This window comes from Lolium rigidum, chromosome 1 (genome assembly GCF_022539505.1).
Source record: "Lolium rigidum isolate FL_2022 chromosome 1, APGP_CSIRO_Lrig_0.1, whole genome shotgun sequence".
Taxonomy (NCBI): Eukaryota; Viridiplantae; Streptophyta; class Magnoliopsida; order Poales; family Poaceae; genus Lolium; species Lolium rigidum.
The window spans coordinates 75,336,103-75,347,781 of NC_061508.1; the positions used below are offsets into that span (position 1 = coordinate 75,336,103).

The 11,679-nt window shown below is 45.4% G+C and overlaps 1 protein-coding gene across 1 annotated transcript; it reads right to left on the reverse strand.

Moving 5' to 3' along the window:
• Positions 1-264: 264 nt before the first annotated feature.
• On the reverse strand, positions 265-4,755 carry LOC124647491 (beta-1,2-xylosyltransferase XYXT1-like). Its single transcript, XM_047187432.1, has 5 exons — positions 4,581-4,755; positions 4,361-4,432; positions 4,075-4,188; positions 3,894-3,968; positions 265-1,590 (listed from the first exon to the last, which is right to left on the reverse strand). Exons 1-5 carry the CDS (start codon positions 4,753-4,755, stop codon positions 428-430), a joined length of 1,599 nt encoding a protein of 532 aa, XP_047043388.1. The 3' UTR covers positions 265-427.
• Positions 4,756-11,679: the final 6,924 nt, after the last annotated feature.

An 11,679-nucleotide genomic window follows, 5' to 3' on the forward strand; every position in this document is an offset into this window, starting at 1 on the left:
GATTTCGATAATTAAACTCACACGGAAATTGCCTAATAATCTAACACATTCATATAATTTTTTTGAAATGCGGCATCGAAATATAGGGGATCGGATCTGGCGGCCACCGTTTAGAGGAGCAAAATTTTTTTCCTCTATTTTGCGGCACCGTTTGCTCTTCTAAATTTTAGGGGATCGGCTAGAGATGCTCTTAGTAAATTATATTTATAGAAACAAAGTTTTGAACTCATGTTGAGTGATTCTTTTATCGATGTACATCATCTCTGTTCAAAAACCTTCATTTTCTATTCACTCCATGCACATAAATAAACCAAGGAATAATATGCCAGCAATGCTCCTATATATATTTATGCTCAGTAAAATGCCCCGTATATGTACTACAAGTAGAAAAAAAAAAAAAAAAGAATCCTCTCGGCCGACACAATGTCTACTGCTGCCGGAGATGGTCGAGCGCCAGCTGGAGCGTGGGCGCGAACCGCTCAAGGTCGAGCTTGACGTCCTGCTTTCCAAGGTAGTACTCGGCGACCTTGTCCCACCCGCTCCGGTGCACCGACTCCGGGTCCTTGATCACCGGGTGGTCCGGCCCGAGCATCTCCAGCAGCGTGCTCTCCTGCGCCGTGATGCTGTACTCCAGGTACCTCAGCTCCATGTCCACGATGGGGTCCCCGAAGTCCAGCTTCGCCAGCGGCTCCATCTTCCCGTACGGCACCACCTGGATCACCACCGCCCCTTTCGGCAGGAACACGGCGTTCGTCAGCCCGGCGCCGTGCACCCCCATCAGCACGTCGAAGGAGTTCACCGACCTGGCCAGCTCATCCACCTGCACGCCGAACCGCGGGTCCGATATGGCCACCTCGAACCCGGCGTCCTCCGCCGCTTTCACGATCTCCGGCACGTTCACGATCTTCCGGTAGTGGCCCCGGTGCAGCAGCATCAGTCGCGGCTTCTTCTCCGGCGTCTGCTTAAGGTTGATTGGAGCCACGCGGGGAAGGGAGTACGTCTCGCGGAGGAAGGCGGTGAAGTCGACCATGGTGAGCCGCTGGCCGTCGGGGGAGAACTCCGGCACGATGTCGAACTCTTTGTGCATGCGTAGCCCCACGGTGACGCGCGGAAAGCACCTGATTTTATCATCACGGTCGAGGTCGATGGCATCATACTTGGACAGCCGCCGCACGATGGCCTCGTACTTGCCGAGCCACCAGGGCTGGATGTTGCTCACCAGGAGCTGGACCTCGCCGCCGTACCGCCGCGACGCCACGAACAGCGGCACCAGCGCGTCGCTGAAGTCGTGCCAGTAGTTGCCCGTGAGCCCGCCGAGCGCGAAAACGATGGCCGGGACGTGGTGCCTCACCGTGCACGCCGGCGCCGGGGACGACGCCGAGGTGGAGTCGAGCTGCGTGACCGTCACCTCCGGGATGCCGGACATGGTGCGGCGGATGTAGGGCTTGATCGTCCACTCGCGGCGCTCTGTGAAGGACGTCGCCGGGACCAGGGTGACTGTGTGCGCCGTGCCGTTGGTGCGGACGTCGCCGAAGACGTCGCAGGTGTCGGAGTAGGGGCCCGCCGTGGTGAGCGCCACCTTGCCGTTGTCTGTTCAACACACAAAAAAAGAGTATGATTAAATTACCGTGTGCTTTATCAGCTTCATTCATCATTGAGCATTACATTGTTGGGCGTGTTTTTTGTTTTTTGTTGATCAAATCAAATTAACTGATGCGTGTAGCCCAAATAACTGAAGACTGAAATAACATTTCTCTTCAGCATCCAGAGTCCAGCTAGACAACGCACTAGTGTTTGCAAAACGTTCACGGTCAGTAGAAAAGTGAAGAAGAAACATTTATTTGCTTCCTCTGATGCTGGAAACTTTTGGTCCCTGAAGTGGCCAAACCGTCGACTAATTTTGTGCTGACAAGTCACTAAAGTGATTGAAACATTGTATCCTACCAAGACTTTCCTAAGACAAGTTTGGTATTGTTAGGTACTTAGGTCCGATAGTTGAAACTCTACAACACAAAGTGGTCTGGACTTGGTCATTTCTCCCGTTGAAAAGATCTTTTCTTTTGAGAAAGCTTTGAAAGAACTTTAACAATGACGTGGGGATGGATCCATGCACTCCAAAGAAAGAAAGAAAACATGATATTGAATGTTTTCTCTTTCTTAAAACTCAGATATAGATATAGATAGAGATATAGATATAGATATAGATATAGATATAGATATAGATATAGATATAGATATAGATATAGGTTATCTAGATGGAACATTATATGCCGACCGAAGGACCAGGGGGGTTTAGGGATTGAAGTTTTAGAGTTAAAAAATAGATGTCTCCTTAGTAAATGGTTGTTTAAATTAATGAACGAAGATGGGGTATGGCAGGAATTATTGCGAAACAAGTACCTAAATTCTAAAACCTTGTCACAGGTTACAGCTAAACCCTTTGATTCACCTTTTTGGAAAGGTTTGATGAAAGTTAAAGAAGAGTTTTTCAGCCGGGGATCGTTTAAAGTTGGACATGGCAAAGATACTATGTTTTGGGAAGATACGTGGTTAGGTGACGTTCCTTTAGCTCAGAAATATCCGACTCTTTATAATATAGTTGACCGAAAACAAGTTTCGGTGGCAGATGTCCTACAAAATCAACCACTCCAGATAACATTTCGGAGAACTCTAACACCCAACAAGTGGGCGCTTTGGTTAGAGCTAGTGCATCGTTTAATGTATGTTCAATTATCTGATGATAAGGATGTTTTCGTTTGGAATCTTACAAATTCGGGTGCTTTTACTGTCAAATCAATGTACCTTGATTTGTTAGACGATGACACAAAGTACCTCAAAAAGTATATTTGGAAGATAAAGTGCCACTAAAAATCAAGATTTTTATGTGGTTCTTGCATCATAAAGTTATTTTAACAAAAGATAATCTCGCTAAGCGTAAATGGCAAGGCTGTAAGAAATGCGCTTTTTGTGACAAAGATGAATCTATCCAGCACTTGTTTTTTGAATGTCCCTTAGCTAAAATCATATGGCGCATTATTTTTATGACTTTCAGTTTGGCCCCCCAAAAAACATTACAAATCTCTTTGGTAATTGGTTAAGCGGTATTGCCAAGAAGGATTTGGTTCAAATTAGGGTGGGAGTCTGCGCTATTCTTTGGGCTATTTGGAATATGCGCAATGATACTGTTTTTAACAAACCGACAAAACAACCTTTCTTGCAGGTTCTCCCTATGGTTATTCACTGGATCCGTACGTGGTCTTATCTCCAGTCCGAGGAGCAGCGGGATGTCATGGAGTATGGGTGCAACCGACTAGAGATGGTAGCACGGGATTTCTTCAGCCGGTGTGGGTGGCGGCTTGATCATAGGATCACTTTGTGATGCCGCTTTGTCTTTTGCTTTATTTTTCTTGCGTTGGTTGATTTTCAGATCAACTTGACATGAGACTTGAGTTGTAATAAGGTTAAAACTGGACTTGAATAAGGTAATAAAGCAGCCGTATGCATCTTTTTGATGCAGAGGCTGGGGCACATCCCCCATTTCGAAAAAAAAAATAGATATATTCGTGTTCTTCCTGAGAATTCTGATTTTTTCTTCACATTTACTCTTATTTTTCATATATATATTTTGTCAAAAACCAATGCTATAAGCTGCCACGTGTGAAGCCGCCACCACATCACCGTGAAAAAAGGACAACTGCCAATGTAGCAAGGGACTAAGTTTCATAGGGATTAAAAAGGGGGAATGGTGGTCCAAATACTTGTGACCAAACACGTAAGTACATACGTTCCAAAGCTAGTCGAATCGAATCAAAGAATATTTATAGTCGGAAGAGGAACTAATGGAATCATCCCATGTTGCTAGTCTAATCAGGGCAAAGAAGCATCGGACATACCGAACGGTTTGGCAGCCGTGTCGTCCCGTTTCGGGGTCTCCTCCGTCACCACGGCTTTCGGCCGCCATTCCTGCTCTGCAATTGGCAAGACAACAGCTCTCTTTCGTTCATTCCTCCGTCCATGTGACTCAAAGCAAGAAAAGATATCATTATGGGCTCGGCCAAAGCCATTTATGTTTACCTGGCTGCTGATTATCATCAGAGGTGTCCTGATGCTGGTGATGATCGGCGGAGGGTTCTGCGGGTGTCGTCGTCGTCTCCGTCTTCTCCTCTCGTCCGTCCTCCTGCGCTAAGCCTGGTTTCATAATGATCAAGCGTACGGGTTAGAGACCGAATTGAACACCGGCGAGAGACACGCTTCCATCGCCGTTCGCAACAGGTTGACTTGGTTCTTTGTCGGCGCCGTCAGTATTGAAGGAAGAAAACTCGAATTGGAGTTAGAATTACAGAGGATGGATCCTCCTCACCTGTCTCGCCGGGAGCCTTGATGGCCTGCTTGCTTATGGCGGCGACATCTGCAGATGGACGGAAAGCAAGAACTGTCGATCAGGTCGTGCATGGAGTTGAAGCAAGCACCAAGAACTAATTTTATTCAGACGTATATGTCTGCCGAGACATGGTTCAATGAAACAGTGTTCTAACAGCATAGTCTCTTTGAAACTGGTACAGTAGATGGAAATTGCGTACCATCGGGGGAGGTGACGACGGCGCCGAAGCGTTGCGACTGCTGGGAGACGACGGCGTAGGTGAGGAGCACGAGGAGGAAGCCGGCGACGAAGCCGACGTTGAGGAACCTCTGCGCCCAGCCCTTGGGTCCCTTCGCCGCCGTAGCCGACGTCGGCAGCTTCCCGTCGCTGCCCATACCCCTTCTTCTCCACTACTCTGATCTCCTCTCTATCTATCCCAGTAGCCTAATTAATCCACCTATAGATGACACAGCACAGCCGCGTCTCGTGTCTACGACCAGACCTGTTCTTCCGCTACCAGCCGCTGGTCGACGGGTTGTGTGCACGGCGAAGTTTCTTCTCTGTATGCCTACTCCCTGTTTCTTCCTCGCAGGTGAGATGGACGGACAGGGACAAAAGCAGTGTAGCAATTGGCTTGGTGCGCCAAACCGCTGCTTTTGTACCAATCTGACCAGGCTGCCCTTCTTCTAATTACGCCCTTCGCCATGCCACAATTTGCAGCACAGGTTGACCCGTGATGGCGGCCATGAATATATGATTGGGCGTTTACCTGTTGTCTGCTTGTCACAACTGGGTTGGAACGTCTCTCGAGCTTAAGAGCATCTCCAACGGGCACGCTAAAACACCCGCGCGCCAAAAAAAACTGCCGGTTTGGCGCGCGCCCGCGCGAAGCTCCAGCGGACGTGGGAAAAAAGCGCGCGCGCTAAAATCTTTACCCCGCGTCCGCTACCGCGCGCGCTATAAACGCGACACGTGCGAACGTGCCAACTGCCTGAACTTTCCACATGTCCCTTCGTCTCTGCGCCGTTCCGTCTCGCTCCCCACCGCTCCCTCTCTCCCGCCGACGCTCCGCCTCTGCGCCGCCGCCCCTCCTCCGGCTACCACGGCGTTCGGGCGCGGCCGAGCGGGCCGGTTCGACGCGGAAATCCGCTCCGGCGACGAGCAGATCCGCCTCGGCACGTTCGATACGGCGTACGAGGCGGCGCGGGCGTACGACGCCGTCGCCTGGCGCCTCGGCCGCTCCCGCCGGACCATGAACTTTCATGATGTCTGGACGCGGGAGCAGGCGAAGATGCTCGCGCCGCCCCCGCCGATCATCACGCGCGAGCAGCAGCGCCGCCAACGGGAGCTGGAGCAGCGCCTCCTAATCACCGAGCACGACGAGGCCCTCCGCCTCGAGTGGGCGCGCCAATTCCCCGAAGACGTCGCCGCCACGGAAGCCTTCTACGCGCAGAAGGAGGAGGAGAAGGCGGCGGCAAAGGCAAAAAAGAAAGCGAGTCGCGAGAAGCGCCGTGACGAGTCCGCGGCGAGGAAGGCGGCGAGGGCCGAGAAGGCAGCGAGGAAGGAGGAGGAAAAGAAGAACGGCGCAGGGCCGTCCACCATCGTCCTCTCCTCCTCCTCCTTCGAGTGGACTATGACGACGGTGTCGGAGACGACTCCGAGCACCCACTCCTCGGACTACGACTGAGATTCGGAGTAGGACTAGTTTAAAATTGTCAAATTTCGTATTTTCGTCCACTATGTCGCGATGTATCGTTGAACTTTTAATATATTTCGTATTTCGATTAAATTTTCATATTTTGTTTGATTTATTTTGAAACGAAACGGTCGAACTAGCCGTTCGCGACGCGCCGCGCGCTGCAAAATAGAGCGTCCGGCGGAGGTGCTTTTTTTGCGCGTCAACGCGCGCTGCAAAATGGAGCATCCGGAGGGGGAAAACTCGGTCCGACGCGCGCCATCGATTTACAGCGTGGCGGCAGCGTGGTTTAGCGCCCCTGTTGAAGATGCTCTAAATAAACATGGAGCGAAGATATGGTTAGAGGAATCGGCAGCACCGACCCGATAATGTCTTGAACATGGCGTCTAGATACGTGTCATTTCGTATTAGAAGAATGCTGTCAATGAGTGCATCCTTTTCGGTTTATTTAGGAATGATTGGGCGTTTACCTGTCAGTCAGTACAAGGCAGACACGTCTGTTGAAACCAAATAAACATGGAATGGAGATATAGTTAGCAGATGTATGAGCACCGACTATGTTAGTCTGTTCCTTTTGGACACGCATCTAGAATTCTAGATACTTAATTTTTTAGGGAAAACCATCATGATGGATCTTATTGATTAGTGATCAAAGATATGTCATCCGCTATTTCAGAGGTAAGAGAATCAGATGGTTTCTCATGCCAAACAATCAACAAAGGCCTATTCGAGTGACTAGCTAAAATATGTGCTGCAACATTTGCTTTCCTAGACCGTTGCTTTTCTACCAATCTGACCAGGCGGCTGTTCTTCTTCTAATTACGCCCCTCGCCATGCCACAATTTGCAGCAGAGGTTGACCCGTTATGGCGGCCATGAATATATGATTGGGCGTTTACCTGTCAGTCTGCCACAACTCCGTTGGAACGTCCGTCGAGCTTAAATAAACATGGAGCAAAGATATGGTTAGACGAGAATGAGTAGCACCGACTCGATAATGTCTTCAACGTGGCGTCTAGATACGTGTCATTTCGTATTACAAGAACGCTGTCATGGCGGGGCATCACTTTTTTTCCCCGAACACATGTATGATTGGGCCTTTTGTATGTTGGTGAAAGAATTAGCTTGTTTCATTATGTTGAACATAATTTCATAGTCTAATGATAACGATGGTGAACCAATTAGCTAGTTTCTATATGTTGAACATAATTTGTTGATGGTGTCAATAATAAATTGCAGCCAAGATTTTGTTTATGATATTGCTATTAAATTGAATAATACATTAAAACATAACTTTGAAAATTAATTTAGTGGTGTTCCACCGTGATTGTACGCCCCTAGTATTTATGTTACTAGTGGCGTTCCACGTACACTTCACTTGTATATGAGAATTACTAGTGGCATGTCTATGGCACTCCACTAGTAACAAAAACCAGTGGCGCCATATCAGTTGCGTCCCACATGCAAGTCACTAGTGGTGATTTTTGTACATCATTAGTACGCTATTTCCTACTAATAGTAAAATGGTTGATGAATTGAATGATAAATAAGTATGCAACTTATTCGAGATTTTTTTTTACTTGAGGTTGTTTGGATAATGTCAAATATCACGAAGTTACCTAACATCATGACAAACTAGAAATAACAACTTAGGAGGAAGATGAAGAAAAACCAAGCATCTAGACCACTCAAGTGTGAACCATTATATTGCTGCCCCAACCAACAACTCGGGATATATTTCAAGAATATAACTGAAATGCCATTTTTAATTACACTTATGTTAAACAAAATATATCAAAATTCACCTATTTTATATGTCAATGTACACCTACATGTTGATGTTTTATCTGATTAGAACAAACAATAGAAACTATATTTTGAATAATGCAAAATCATAAATACAATAACTTAATTGGCTCATCACTAGATACATGATGAGGATCTTTGTGAAATAGCCTCAAGAAAATTCATTAATGCTTTCACTGATTACCATCTTTTGAATCCATGAAGCCCATAACATTGCTCTCGGAGCAGCAAAAATAAGATTAGCCACTTTGATAGTTAATTCTTACAGAAATATTAGTGAGGAAATCATCCTAATGCATGGTTCATGGAAGTTATCCTGTTAATTTAATAATTGTTACAAACTTTTAGACTTGCGGTTTGCAATCATCAAAATAGTTTCATAACCCAAAATACTATGTAACATTATTAAATTTTCGTTCAATATTCTCTAAGATGTTTGTTTCAAAGCAAATTACAAGACAAAGTTTTTCCAATATATGCACTTATTTTGACATTTTAAAATAAAATACATACCCGCAGCTCTTGCAAAATATTATTCATGCAACATTTTGGAATCTTTTATTTATGATACATGTTTCAAATCAACTAGTATATGATAATTTATTGGTAAAGTGTGGCATTGATCATATATATATAAACAAAATAGACATACATTATATTATTTCAACACCCATTACTGAACTCCTATTAGATATTAAAGCTATGTAGGCCGTTATATACATTTCAATATCTTCTTTGGGCAAGCCATCTAGTAGTAACGTGGCAGAACACAGTTTTTTTTTACTAAAACACTAATCGGGAAATGAGAACCACTTAGATCTACCGCCTATCTACCATTATATTAAATCGCATAATTATTTTTCATGATGATTGTACACTATATATATATAGTTTTGAGGGAATATAAAGTTAACTAAAATTGAGACACTTGACTAATATACATTTCTATGGAGCATTTTACTTTTTAGATAAAAAGCTCATCAAGCACGGCTTTAAATTTAATAAATCCCTCAACCAACTAGGAGTGTGAAGCATTAAACCCGAATATCACAGTTGGGATACCAGCTTACAATGCATGCTGTTAAGAGAAAAACAACATCCAAACACTTAGAAAAAATTAACAAGACAGGAAAAACCTAAAGAAGGTTGTCCAGAGGGCTTGATGTCGACATCCTCACATAGACGCCTTGAGAGGCAATCTTCGACCAGTGCAATCACATTGAACAACATCAGACTAGGAGAACGTACATGCGTAGGTGAGAGGCTCGAGAGCAATGCTTCCAAGAAGAGGACAACACAAATGCATTGCAGTTGCCTCATCTGCAAGAATATGGGTTTTCACGACAGTGAGATTCAACAAAGGCTTCAAGATGGAGCCTCTCCAAGTAGGAAAACGACACATGCATGTGTCATCTTTGTCGGCACCGCGAACCGGGGCAGGGCTTCCTCCTGCAATTATCCATCTCTCTCGAGGAATTGGCCTGACCACATAGAATGTCCTCATGTTGTTGCTGATACCCCCAAAGACAGCCTCGCCGGCACAAGAGCAGCATAGCAACATTTCGGAGCCTTAGAGCGGGAAAAGCTACCAAGTCGTACAAGTGATGGAACTCTAGTCGAACACAACACTATTAGAGAATGATCAACAAAAGGCCAAATTGTAGTTCGGAAAGGTGTTGATTTGACGAAAGGTATTTTTGCTATATTTGTACCATCTCGTGTCGATATACGAGCACCACGAGATAGGGGGGGGGGATTGCTCTCTCTTGGACACATCGGCGGGCACAACTCCGTCAACCCATCAAATCATGGCACATTTCATTTGATTTTTCTAAAATAAACGACGTATTTGTACCTCCCGCAAAACATTATTCGTGTACCATTATGGATTTTTTTAGTCCTGATATATGTTTCATGTACCCAAACTAACTAGAAATAAGTCAAAAAGAATATCACAATATATTATATGATTTTAACACTCTCTGTTGAACTCTTATTAAGTCTTCAAGCTAAGTATACCATTATTTATTTTATCCTCCTTGGGTAGCATTTTACTTCTAGACGTGGTGGCAAACCATCCCGTAATGCACCGAGTCAAAGCACCGACTCTGTAATGTCTCGAGCGTGGCACCTAGATAATTAAGTGTCATTTTATATTTGAAGAATATTGTCAGGGTGGCGCGACGACTCAGTCGAAGATAAAGTAACGGAGCAGAACTTCCTAGACTGGCCAAACACAACAGGAAAGGAACAACCGAACAAGTGCTCGGCCTCATAAACGGATGCAGTTTTCTTTCGCAACAGTAGGGTTGCAAAAGCGGGATTCCTCTTACCCCGCAAAAAGTGATATTTAGTTCAAATTGTACTGCATGCCTCGATCTAACCTCCTAAATTGTTTTAGTCAGTCTGTCCTTCTTGTCATGCCGCTTGCAACCCTACATAGCAGGCTAGCACCCATGCATGATTTGGGCCTTTGCATGTCACTTAGTACTCGGCCGACATGTCTGTTGAAACTAAATAAAAATATAATGAAAATACAGTTAGGAGATGTATGAGCACCGACTATGTTATTCTGTTTCTCTCGACCGTGCATCTAGAGACTAAAGGAAATGAGACAGCTTTAATTTCATGCTTAAATTTCTGTTTGCCCCAAGACGTTGGCATGACTCTACCACTTGACTTCTCCGACAGGCATGATGAGGATGGAATGCCACAGCCAAGTGCGACGATATCGGTGAGCTTGGCATCGGTCTGACTTGCATTGATACAAGGATGATGTAGGAGTGTAGGCCAGGGGTGGAAGGGATAAACAGCCTCGAGGGTCGACAAGGCGGTGCGGTGGACTAAGATAGATGGCGAGAGAGTGGTTTTTGTGCGGGAGCTAGTGTGGGGAGGTTTGGGAATTGAGTGTTTTTTGTTTGTTTGTTTGGTGGTGTATCGATCTAGGTTTGTGACATTTTGACGATTGCCTGGTTTTTTATGTATCTATTTTTCATTCTCGGTTTTCTTCAATTACCGAACTGTGGAAATCAGGAACCATCTGCATGTCAGAGGTTTCAGTCGAAGAAAGGGTAGGCTTGTCCACACTAAAAACAAATCAAAGACAGACGGAGCAGAACTAGCCTAGCCAGACGCAACAGGAAAAGAGGCGAATGACTTTATAATCGAATGCTTTCTGTTCCGGCACCCGTGCAGTGCATGCATGATTTCTGTCCCGCTCGCCGTTAGGTGGACGTAACATCGGCTTCGATGATTGAAGTCGCAAGTACAGCGATTTGCTTGGATCGTACTTGCTGGATGTAGAGGGAGAGTACCGTAGGTGGAACCCAACATAACATATATCATTGATCAATTCAACATCGCTAGCTATCTTAAGCGCCTCCTCCTCCTCGGATGGGATGCTAATGCTATGATGCTATGGTACTGTGTATCTATCTACCGACTATCGGTGTGTATATACAACTGTATGATAATACAAGTATGAATGTTTGAACGACGGCATGGTCGTCGGTCCCCATACATTGCCTAACTTGGCTTTTTTCTATGAAAAAAAGAACTTAGAATGTTTGAGTTCAAAATTTCCATAGTAATATCTAAAGAATTAGAGGGAGTAATTAGGGTCTAGAGAGATTATTTCTTGATTTAGATAGACTTAACTGCTAATAGTACATTAGAGTATGACAATTTAGTCAAGTCGACCCCCTGTTAGGCTGTCCTAATCAGAAAGCAAACACGTGGAGCAACGGGCTTTGTCCCGAGTGGTCGGCCGAAGCGGAGGTTGCACAGCTCACGGTTTCCTCTTCCTCTGTCGCTGGCTA